The sequence below is a fragment of the Cotesia glomerata genome, linkage group LG9 (genome assembly GCF_020080835.1).
Source record: "Cotesia glomerata isolate CgM1 linkage group LG9, MPM_Cglom_v2.3, whole genome shotgun sequence".
Lineage (NCBI taxonomy): Eukaryota > Metazoa > Arthropoda > Insecta > Hymenoptera > Braconidae > Cotesia > Cotesia glomerata.
This window is the reverse complement of record NC_058166.1, coordinates 17824216-17837155: the sequence shown is the minus strand read 5'-3', so window position 1 is coordinate 17837155 and position 12940 is coordinate 17824216. Positions and strand designations below refer to the sequence as shown.

General features: G+C 27.3%; 2 protein-coding genes across 3 annotated transcripts; both read left to right on the top strand.

Annotated features, from left to right (window-relative positions):
- Positions 1 to 1249: 1249 nt before the first annotated feature.
- LOC123271665 (phosphorylase b kinase gamma catalytic chain, skeletal muscle/heart isoform) lies at positions 1250 to 12419 on the top strand. 2 transcript variants are annotated; one of them, XM_044738051.1, is made up of 9 exons: positions 1250 to 1260; positions 7749 to 7875; positions 8239 to 8414; positions 8682 to 8966; positions 10129 to 10219; positions 10302 to 10536; positions 10808 to 10891; positions 11089 to 11247; positions 12011 to 12419. In XM_044738051.1, exons 2-9 carry the CDS (start codon positions 7784 to 7786, stop codon positions 12143 to 12145), a joined length of 1257 nt encoding a protein of 418 aa, XP_044593986.1. In that variant the 5' UTR covers positions 1250 to 1260; positions 7749 to 7783; the 3' UTR covers positions 12146 to 12419. The 2 variants fall into 2 exon arrangements, with proteins under 2 accessions (XP_044593986.1, XP_044593987.1); XM_044738052.1 differs by lacking the exons at positions 1250 to 1260; positions 10808 to 10891 and having other exon boundaries at positions 7586 to 7875.
- LOC123271663 (arginine--tRNA ligase, cytoplasmic) lies at positions 2681 to 6643 on the top strand. Its single transcript, XM_044738050.1, has 4 exons — positions 2681 to 2906; positions 3012 to 3158; positions 3222 to 3444; positions 5014 to 6643. The coding sequence occupies exons 1-4, from the start codon at positions 2859 to 2861 to the stop codon at positions 6603 to 6605; spliced, it is 2010 nt and encodes a 669-aa protein (XP_044593985.1). The 5' UTR covers positions 2681 to 2858; the 3' UTR covers positions 6606 to 6643.
- Positions 12420 to 12940: the final 521 nt, after the last annotated feature.

Below are 12940 nucleotides of genomic sequence, written 5' to 3'. Positions count from 1 at the left end.
AGTTTTTTTTTTTTTTTAATTCACCATTTCTCTTTATAAATACATTACTTAAAAATGTAAACCTTACATGGCCATTAATAATTTCTTTCCATGTCCACAAAAAATAGAAAATAACTCCGAAATCGAATTACAGATCCCTCGGAGTTATTTCTATTCGAAAGTTTAATTTTCCGGTAAAAATACCCCCCGGAGTAGGCGGTCGCGATGACCCGGCTTTAAATGGCGAATATTTGAGCACTTCCTAGAAAAAGTATCATTAATTCGGGGTTATTATTATTGTTACTGTCGTCATTGGGTAATCGATCACCCAAATCACATTTATAGGTAATTGCCTGTGAGACGATCGGAGCAGTCTGCTTTGATAAAATCTCTCCTCTAAGTTAACCTCATATGTATTTTTTCCGATCATTGTCATTATGATTATTGTGTTATTTTTTATCTAAACTCGGTGGTAATCACTTTGTCAATATACTTTATTCACCAGACAAGGTCAATGTGTGAGCGCCATCGATCGATCATAGTTTATATTTTATTTATCTCCCTCGTTCGTCGCGTGCTTCACCTGTAAGTAATGTAATAATTAAATTCCAATAAATTCGATACTCTGTAACTAGTTATTTTAATTAAAAATTAACTCTTAAGTACTAAATAAATTTTTATTTACTTTTAATATCATCATTTATTTTTGCAACACTCAATGGCTTTTATTGCTAAATTTTTTGACGTCGGATCACTCTGGATAAAAGCTTTCACATATTATGTTACAGGATAACAATAAATATCCCTTTTTTCAGAGCCGTAAATATTGACGAGTTATTTTTAGAGACAAAAATATTTTTTATTTATATTTTTACGGTCTGATGCTTCAAAATAACCCTCCGTATTGTGAATGAACTCTTTTTAGCTATTTATTTTACGAATTAATTGAATTATTTTCATTATTATTTATTCCTTCGGGTAATTTAAATTTACAATTGTATTGTGTTATAATAATAAAAAAAAAAAAAAAAAAAGAAAAAAGAAAATTCATTAAAACTTTTCGGTCGAAATGTGCTTATTCAATTTACAAATAATTAGATGTTGAACTATCGGGTTATTGATATAAACCAAATATTCATGACACATTTAATTGTTTAAAACGTATTTGAAGAAGTTTATTAATTTATATTATAACAGTCCAGCGTACAGCGGAATAATTGAATGGAAGGTACGCCATCTGTGATGAGTATTGTTAAGCTAGATTCAATTATTGATTATAATGTTGATAATAAAATATTTGATAACAACAAATATTTATTAACAGTTAATAAGTACAGTTATTAACATTTATTAAGTACAATTTATTAACTGTTAATAAACATTTATTAAACGTTATAATATTGTAATGTAATATAATTAATGCAAATCTATATTATTAAAGAGAATAAGCAAAATTTTGTGGCCAGTGTATATATATATAATAAAATGGGTTTTTATGGATAAATTTGATGTCGTTTGAAAAGTCGTGCATATAATTAAGAAATGACCTTATATCTTGTGAACTATTGACATTTTTAAAGATATAAGCTCACCCCGACCTTACAATCATCGAGATCTTTCATTTGAGTACCCACATCAATTTTTCATATATTTTATATATTTATATACATTATATATACGTACATATGAAAAATATATCAGAAATGCATGTGGGTACTCAAATGAAAGGTCTTGATGAGTGTAACATCATGATGAGCTTATATCTTTAAAAATGTCTATAGTTAAGAAAGTAAAAGGCATTTTATCAAATATCTTGTGAACTATTGACATTTTTAAGAATATAAGCTCATCCCGATGATACGCTTATCAAGACCTTTCATTTAAGTACCCACATCAATTTTTCATATATTTCATATATTTATATATTTCACAAATACCATATATATAAAATATATTAAAATTGCCATGTGGGTACTTAAATCAAAGGTCTAGATGAGTGTAACATCAGGATGAGCTTATATCTTTAAAAATGTCAATAATTAAGAAATAATATTGTATCTTGTCAACTAATGACATTTTTAAGGATATAAGCTCATTCCGATGTTACGCTCATCAAGACCTTTCAATTGAATACCCACATCAATTTTTCATATATTTTATATATTTATATATTTCACAAATACCATATATATAAAATATATTAAAATTGCCATGTGGGTACTTAAATCAAAGGTCTAGATGAGTGTAACATCAGGATGAGCTTATATCTTTAAAAATATCAATAGTAAAAAAAGTAAAAGGCATTTAAACAAATATCTTGTGAACTATTGACATTTTTAAGGATATAAGCTCATTCCGATGTTACGCTCATCAAGAACTTTCAATTGAATACCCACATCAATTTTTCATATATTTATATATATATTATATATATGTATGTATGAAAAATATATCAAAAATGCATGTGGGTACTCAAATGTAAGCTCTTGATGAGTGTAACGTCGGGATGAGCTTATATTTTAATAAACGTCAATACTTAAGAAAGTACAGTGCAATTTAATAAAATTCATTATTTAATAAAACAAAATTTTATTTATTTTTAATTTATAAAGATGATTTTTGTTTATAAACAATATTCATATAATTTACCGCCCACGTGTTTTTTATTTTTAGCGTCAAATCACAATGGCCAACATTAGTTCTGCGCAAGTGCGCCGTGAAACTCCAAATAAACCCGAGTTATTATACTCCATAACCCTCCATAACCCGAGTGTATCCGATCGCGTACGCGAATCCCTGCTGGATAAAGTTATTTATATTTATACTGTTGTATCCACGTGTAAAAAAATATATTAACAACGAAAAAAAGTCACTACAATATGTCATTAACCAGCTTGGATAAGTTTAATGAGCGTGCAAGTATTGCGGTAAGACATTTAGACATTAATATTGACAAACTAACTCTAAAATTTATTTACTTTTGGATTTATTCTGTGCCGACAGTGTGTTGAGGTTAACTGTATTTATTTCAGGAAAAAGAGATCGAGTATTTAAAAAAAGAAATCGAACAATTGAAGCTTGCTCTGCAGTCACGCTCGCGAGTTTCTGAACAGCCGAATGTCAGTGAGTTGGTCCAGGAGAACGCTAAATTGAAACACCGGGTCACGATTATGAATCGAGTAAGTACTTTTTTTTTTTATAATATTTATATATAAAATTTATCTATTTTTTTTTATACTCAGTACGTCGATTCATTGCGTCAGAAAGAATCTAGCAGTAAAAATACAATGGATAGCCAAAAAATGCCGAGTATAAGTACCCAGCTGGAGGAATTATTCCGGGAAGCTATAAAAAAATCTTATTCAGAAGATCTGCCGGTTGTTATTTCTGCTTCTGGTAATCCAAAATTCGGAGATTATCAATGTAACAGTGCGATGGAATTGTCTAAACGCCTTAAAAAATCAGGTAAATTATTTATTACTTAAAAAAATTAATATTTTTTACTAGCAACCTTGCAGTCACTATGTGATTGCCGTGACTTATGAACTATAAATAAATAAAATTTTGCTTTATTAAAAGAAGGGTTCACATTTTTTCTCTCTCTTTCGCCCTCTATTGGACAAACGAAAGTATCTCTGTCATACTTGTACAACAAATGGAATCTTAAAACGCATTTTATGCATAAATAAATGAAAATTTTCTAAAAAAGCGCTTCGCTCTTCGATAGATAATTTAATTATCTATCGAAGAGCGAAGCGTTTTTTTTCGAAATTTTATCACATACATGAGAAAAACACGTTTGAAAATCAACTATAAACCGCTCTTAAATAATGACTTTTGTTAAATTGCACTGTACTTTTTTAACTATTGACATTTTTAAATATATAAGCTCATTCTGATGTTACACTTATCAAGAGCTTTTATTTGAGTACCCACATGCATTTTTATATATTTTTCATATATACATATATATAAATATATGAAAAATTGATGTAGGTACTTAAATGAAAGGTCTCGATAAGTGTAACATCGGGATGAGCTTATATCTTTAAAAATGTCAATATTTCACAAGATACAAGGTCATTTCTTAATTATTGACATTTTTAAAGAGATAAGCTCACCCCGGTGTTACACTCATCGAGACCTTTTATTTGAGTACCCACATGGCAATTTTTATATATTTGATATATATGGTATTTGTGAAATATATAAAATATATGAAAAATTGATGTGGGTACTCAAATGAAAGGTCTCGATAAGTGTAACATCGGGATGAGCTTATATCTTTAAAAATGTTAATATTTCACAAGATACAAGGTCATTTCTTAATTATTGACATTTTTAAAGATATAAGCTCATCCCGGTGTTACACTCATCGAGACCTTTCATTCAATTACCCAGATGGCAATTTTCATATATTTGATATATATGGTATTTGTGAAACATATAAATATATAAAATATATGGAAAATTGATGTGGGTACTCAAATGAAAGGTCTCGATGAGTGTAACATCAGGATGAGCTTATATCTTGAAAAAATTATTATTATTATTTATTTATTTAATTGGCCATGAAGTCAAAACTCCTTGCGGCCATCCAAAATTGATACAAAAAATCTTAATATAATATATAAAGTAGTGTGTTAAGTAGTATATATAAATATCAAAAATATCAATATTTCACAAGATACAAGGTCATTGCTTAATTATTTACATTTTTAAAGATACAGCCTAAATACTTATCATAAATTAACTTTTGATGAGAATGATATAAAACTTAAAAAAGGCACAACTTCAAATCAAAACTTTTCCAACGATACCAAATTTAACCATAAAAACCTATTTTATCATATAAATATCCCGCCACAAAATTTTGCTTATTCTCTTAATAATGTTGATGATAAAATTAAAAAAGGTTGAAAAATAAATTTTAAGGATTTTTTAAAAATAAATTAACCATCAAATTCAAGTATTATAATTTTTATTTCTCACAAATTCTCCAAAAATAAAAATAAATTACAAAATTTATTCCAGGAACTACAGAAAATCCTTTCGAAGTAGCCACTAAAATAGTCTCCAACATAAACCCGTCGCCTCTGATAGACCGACTGGAAGTAGCCAAGTCTGGTTTCATAAACATCTACCTCAGCCGAGACTACAGCCGCTCTATCTTAAAAAACGTAATAAAATCCCGTAGAGTCTTTCCCCCGGAGGTAAAAAGCCTTCGAGTAATCGTGGACTTCTCCAGTCCTAACATCGCGAAGGAGATGCACGTGGGTCACCTGAGGTCCACGATCATCGGGGAGAGCTTAAGCCGTCTCTTAGAATACCTAGGCCACGACGTGCTGCGCTTGAACCACGTCGGCGACTGGGGTACCCAATTCGGGATGTTAATTGCCCATTTACAAGACAAGTTCCCTGATTACGCGACAGTCTCTCCCCCGATTTCCGACCTCCAGAGCTTTTATAAAGAGTCCAAGAAGCGCTTTGACGAAGACGAAGAGTTCAAGAAGCGAGCTTACGCCTGTGTTGTAAAATTACAAGCAGGAGATCCGGAAATTACCAAAGGTTGGCAATTAATTTGTGACGTTTCTCGGAAAGAGTTTGATAATTTATACCGAAGGTTGGATATTAAATTAATCGAACGCGGGGAGTCGTTTTATAACAAGATGATGATAGAAGTTGTCAAGGAGCTGGAGGATAAAGGACTGCTTGAAGAGGACGAGGGTCGGAAGATAATGTGGGGAGAGAAGCCAAGCACTGGAATTCCGCTGACGATAGTTAAATCCGACGGAGGATTCACTTATGATACTTCAGACATGGCTTGCATTAAACACAGGATCCATGTTGAAAAAGGCGACTGGCTGATCTACGTGACCGACGCTGGACAGGCTGGACACTTCCAGCTGATTGAAAGCTGTGGCAAGAGAGCGGATTACGTCAAGTCTGAGACTAAAGTTTCCCACGTGGGATTCGGCGTAGTCTTAGGAGAAGACAAGAAGAAATTCAAGACCCGCTCTGGAGATACTGTAAAACTGTTGGACTTGCTGGACGAAGGACTCAAGAGAGCCCTGGACAAGCTCATTGAAAAAGGAAGGGATAAAGAGCTGACTGAAGAAGAGCTTAGGGCAGCTCAAGAGGCCGTGGCTTATGGGTGTATCAAGTACGCTGACTTGTCTCATAATCGGAATCATGAGTACATTTTCTCGTTTGACAAGATGTTGGAGGATAGAGGCAATACTGCGGTCTATTTGCTGTATCAGCTTACTAGGATTAGGTCCATTGCGAGGAATGCTAAGGTCTCGGAAGAACAAATTAAATTGGCGCTTGATTCGACGGCGATATCGCTGGAGCATGAGAAAGAGTGGAAGTTAGCCAAGGTCTTGATTAAGTTCCCAGATGTTTTGCTTAAGGTTACTAAGGACTTGGTCTTGCACCCTCTTTGCGAGTTTTGCTATGAATTGTCTTGTGCGTTCAGTGAGTTTTATGACAAGTGCTACTGCGTGGAGAATATCAATGGGGAGATGAAGGTTAATATGGGCAGGATTTTATTATGTGAAGCTACTGCGCTGGTTTTAGAGCAGTGCTTCTATCTTCTAGGACTTAAACCTGTTGCTAAAATGTAATTTTTGAAAGAAAGAAAATTAACGTTAATGGATCTTTAGTTTTAGAATTATTAAAACATCACCTAAAATATTTTGAAAATTAAATTAGTCGAATTTTTTTTATTTAAAAAATTATTTTAAAAAACTTGAAAAACTGCAAGTGCAATTTTTTTTTAATATTTTTTTGTTCTAATTTTTTCAATAAAAAAAAAATTAAAAATTAAAAATGTCGGCTAACTTTATTATTATAAATATTTATAGCAATAAAGTTAGCCGAGGTTTTTAATTTTTTAATTATTTAAAACTGAATATTTTTAAAAAATTGCACTTATAGTTTTTTACAAATGAACATTTTTTTTTAATCTTTTTGTAATGACTTTTTTAATAAAAAATTTTTAAATGGCTAACTTAATTTTCATAAATATTTTTAATGTCATATTTTCAGCGATTAAAAAAAATTTATATCGAATTAAAAATACTAAGATAAGATTTTTATTTAAATAATTTAATAAATTTCATTAGTTATTTATAAAAGTGATAATATTGAAAAATTATCACTGTTGAGGAAAGATGTTTTGATTGACATGACATCCATTATCTGTCATATTTTTAAAAAGATTTTGATAAACTGATTTTTATTTTTTTCATATTTTTATCTTTGATAAAAATATTTTTAATTCGATAGTTTGCTTTAAAATATTGACACTAAATTTAATTTTTTTCTTTTTCACTTTAAAATAAAATACTTTACAATTTGTAATAAATATTTAGTGTGAGAATAAATTTTTGTAAGATGACATTAAATTTAATCATTTTTTAATTTTTTTTAACAAAAAAATTATTTTTAAAAAATTGCATTTTTAGTTTTTTAAAATTTCTAAATGTCAATTTTTTTAACAATTTTTTTTGTCATAATTTATCTGCTAAATTAATTTTTATTTTAGTAAGAACAACATTATTTTTTCTACTAAATAAAAAAAAAACTAACCTTTAAACTAAAAAAATAGACACGACACCTACCGTCAGTTTATAAACTAAACTCCCTAGAACTAGGAAGTTTAAACGATTGTTAAGTCGAAGTTCACAAAGAGAACAGACGTCAGTTTATTATTTTGTTTTGTGATTTAAATTTTAGAGTACAAATTAAAATAAAAAAAATCTTAGTAGTTAATTAATTAATAAACAAATAAATAAATAAAATGGCGAAAGATGAAGGTGACGATTTACTGCCCGACAAAGATGCTGCTAAAGGATTTTACGCCAAGTACGAACCCAAGGAAATTCTCGGAAGGTTTGTTTATATTTATATTTTTATTTTTATTCTATTTTTTTTCAATAAATTTCTTCATACATTTTAATTAAATAAATTAATATCGAACAATGAAAATAATTAAAAATAAAATTTTAAATGACACTTTTAATAAATTATAACCTAAAATAAAATTACATAATTATATAATTAACTACGTCTTAGCCCTTTGTTTAAATAATTGACAACTGTCACGTGTTTATTTGTATTAATACATATATTTTGTTTTTTTTAAGATAATTGTTCCTGATTATTAATAATTGACTCTAATTGTTCAATAAAAAATAAATAAATACAATAGGAATTTTTTTAAGCTTGTTTATTTATTTTATTATTATTTTTCAGAGGAATATCCTCGACTGTAAGGAGATGCATTGAAAAGGAAACAGGAATTGAGTATGCTGCTAAAATAATAGACATTAGCAATGAAACTCATGATGGTGCTGAAGGTCACACGATGAAAGAAGCGACTTTGCAAGAAGTTAATATTCTAAGACGGGTTGCAGGACATCGTTATATAAGTAATTGAAAAAAAAAATAAATGACAGTAAAGTTAGCAGTCATTAGAGAATTTTTTTTAACGAATAAATTTGTTCCGAAAAATAATTTAAAAAAAATTGTATTTTTTTTAATTTCTACATGCCAATTTTTTTTCTTATTTTTTTTTGCCGCAATTTATTTGTTAAAAAAAATTCAAAAAATTATTTAATATCTGCTAAATTTATTTTCATAAAAAATAATTGTTTGTGTTAGTTATTAATTTTATTGTTATTTTAATTTAATTGCAGTTGAACTACACGATGTATTTGAATCAAGCACATTTATATTTTTAATATTCGAACTGTGTAAAAATGGAGAATTGTTTGATTACTTAACATCTGTTGTAACACTATCGGAAAAAAAAACTCGTTACATTATGCGGCAAGTGTTTGAAGCTGTTTTACATATTCATAATCAAAGCATTGTTCATCGTGATTTGAAACCTGAAAATATTTTGCTGGATGATAATCTTAATGTTAAAGTCACGGATTTTGGCTTCGCAAGAATTTTAAAGCCTGGAGATAAATTATTTGGTGAGTTTTTTTAATTGTTTATTAATTATTAGGGTCAGAATTTTTGGATAAATTTTAAAATAAAAATTTTTGATATTATTACGGAAATATTGGGCGTATAAAAAAATTTTTTAAATAACAGTTTAAAATTGAATTTTATAAAAAAAAATGTTTCTCATAATTTTTTAAGACCAATAACAAAGCCGCAATTTAAATAATTTAAATTTTTATAATTAGCTAAAATTTTAATTATGTATTTATTTATTAAAATTTTTAAACATTTTAAATAATGTCAATAATAACAAATAAAATAGTAATAATAATAATAATAATAAGTATCAAGATAAAAATTAAGTAAATTTTTGATATTACGGCGGAAATATTGGTCGTATAAAAAAATTTTTTAAATAAAAGTTCGAAATTTAATTTTATTAAAGAAATATCTCTTATAAATTTTTAAGACCAATAAGAAAGCCGCAATTTAATTGATTTTGATTTTTATGATTAGCTAAAATTTTAATTATTTATTATGAATCTTATTTAAGTAATTGCGGTGAAAATTAATTTATTTATTTATCAAAATTTTTACAATGTATACAAAATGAATACAAGAGATAAATATCATAATAAATAAAATAGTAATAATAATAATAATGATAATAATCAGTATCAAAATAAAAATTGAGTAAATTTTTGATATTACGGCAGAAAAATTGGTCTAATAAAAAAATTTTTAAAATAAAAATTGTTCAAAATTGAATTTTATAAAAAAAAATGTCTTATAATTTTTTAAGACCAATAAGAAAGCCGCAATTTAAAAATTTAGATTTTTATAATTAGCTAAAATTTTAACAATTTTACGGAAAGAACAAGATGACACTGGAAATCATTCTAGATTATACTCAGTGATATCTGTGGTGAAAAAAATTTTAGTTAGTATTTAAAACAATATTTGACTATCTTAATATCTAAAATATCACTGAGTATAATCTGGGATTATATCCAGTGCGATCTTGTTCTTTCCGTGTTATTAAATTTATTTGAGTAATTATAGTGAAAATATTGGTTGTATGAAAAAATTGAATTAATAAGTAATTAAAAAAATTAAGAGACATTTTTTTTTTTAATTAAATTTTGAACAATTTTTTTTTTCATCAATCAATGATATTTTATTAATTTTTAGATTTATGCGGAACTCCTGGATACTTGGCGCCGGAAGTATTAAAATGTAACATGTTCGAAAACGCGGAGGGTTACGGATGTGAAGTCGACGTGTAATCATTAAATTTAATAATTACTTATTTATCTATAAGTACCACCATAAAATAAATTAATAAGGTGTATTTTAATTAATAGATGGTCATGTGGTGTAATAATGTTTACATTATTAGTAGGATGCCCGCCGTTTTGGCACCGCAAGCAAATGGTAATGCTCCGAAACATTATGGAAGGTAAATATTCGTTCACTTCCCCAGAGTGGGCAGACATTACCGAAGCTCCCAAAGATTTAATAAGGAAATTGCTAGTCGTCGATCCTACCAAGCGTTTGACAATAAGAGAAGCGCTTGAACATCCCTTCTTCCACACCGTAGTAAGTTTCAGGGAATATTAATTATTATTATTATTATTATTATTATTGTTACCAGAATTTTATAAATTTTAATACCTCAATACAAGGTATCAAGTGCTGAAGTTTTTTAATAAGCTACTGCTATTTTATGTCTACTTAAAACTTCTACTTAAAATTTCAATTTCAATTTTCATTTGTATTTGTTTTATTTTTTTTTTTTAATGGTTTATGGGTTTAATGGTCACTTTATTTACGTTCTTTTATTTTGTTTGTTATCTATCATTTATTACAGCTATGGGACCAAGACATTGCACCTCTCAAGCGTTCTCTATCTTCTAACTCGCGACGTCTTAGTAGGATTTCTCAATTAGCTTTGGTAATTTATTATTTCCTCCAAAACTTTTTTTCTTTTACTAATAATTCATTTCATCCTTTATCGATGATTTATTCTATTTTATTGTTATTATTTTTTATTGCATTTTTTTTTAAATAACTAACACCAGAGTCGCAAGAGTGCTAGGTGACGCGAATAAAATGTTTTCCAACTCTAAATTTTTATTTTAAAATCCACAGGAATTAAAAGCTAAATCGTTCAATGCACGGAAGCGATTTCAATTGGCTGTTCTATGTGTACGTGCTGTAGTACGTATCAGGAGACTTCACACAACTCCAGAGCCTCTGTCTACATTGATTGCCCGAGAAGATCCCTACAGAATTAAAGTTTTAAGAAAGGTAATTTTCATTTTTTATTCTAGATAAAAATTTTTTTTAATAATAACAATAATAATAAAAATTATTATTATTAGCAACCTTGCAGTCACTATGTGACTGCCGTGACTTGTGCAATATAAATAAATAAAATTTTGCTTTATTGAATAATGAATTTTGTTAAATTGCACTGTACTTTCTTAAATATTGACATTTTTAAAGATATAAACTCATCTCGATGTTACACTCATCGAGAGCTTTCATTTGAGTACCCACATGCATTTTTGATATATTTTTCATATATACATATGTATAATATATATAAATATATAAAAAATTGATGTGGGTACTCAAATGAAAGGTCTTGATGAGTGTAACATCGGGATGAGTTTATATCTTTAAAAATATCAATATTTCACAAGATACAAGGTCATTTCTTAATTATTGACATTTTTAAAGATATAAGATCATTCTGATGTTACTCTCATCGAGACCTTTCATTTGAGTACCCACATGCATTTTTGATATATTTTTCATATATACATATATACAATATATATAAATTTATAAAATATATGAAAAATTGATGTGGGTACTTAAATGAAAGGTCTTGATAAGTGTAATATCGGAGTGAGCTTATATCTTCAAAAATGTCAATATTTCACAAGATACAAGGTCATTTCTTAATTATGTATCTAGAGATAGAGCAGTTTAGAATCACGGACACAAAAATTTTTCTTATTCTCTTAATAATATAGATAATAATTATTATTTTTATTTATTGAAGGTAATAGACGGATGCGCCTTTAGAGTGTACGGTCATTGGGTGAAAAAAGGCGAAGGACAAAACCGAGCAGCCCTTTTCGAAAACACAGCAAAGACGGAACTGAAGCATCTATATGTCAGTAATTTAAGTAGATAGCTGGCCCTAATAGATAATTTTACTTCTATTCCTTTTAGATAATTGTTTATTTTCTTCCTTTTTTATCAAACTAAATAATGAATGTTAGAAGTTTGTATAAATATCTTAAATATTTTTATTATAGTTAACTCAATTAACTTTTTTTTAGAATCAGTGCTCTTAAATCATAAGATTAAATAATTATTTGTAGGTTTGTTTATTTATTCTAGTCAATTTGTCAATAGTTGTGTGTACTGGCGATAAAAAAATTTTTAATAAATTTGTCAATTTTAAATTAGTAAAAAAATTTTTTAAATTAAAATATGTATGTAAATAAATATTATTAAATTAAGAGAATTTTTTTAACAAGTAAATAATAAATAATAATTAATAAAAAGAATAAATATTAAAGTTAGCCGACGTTTTTAATTTTTTGATTATTTTTATTTATTAAATTATAACTAAAAAATATTTTTAAGAAATTACACTTTATAATTCTTAAAGGTTTTTACAAATGAAAATTTTTTTATTTTTTTGTAATAATTTTTTTTAATAAAAAAACAATTGTTAAAAATTTTTAATTGGCTAACTTAATTTTCATAATAATTATTAAAACAAAAATTCCAAAAGAATTAAAAATATTTTTTTATAAATAAATTATTTATTATGATAATTAATTTAGCAGATATTTAATAATTTTTTAAACAAATAAATTATAGCAAAAAAATTACGTAGAATTTCAAAAAATTATAAATGCAATTTTTCAAAATTACTTTTTCGGAGCAAATTTATTTATTAAAAATAATAAAAAAATTA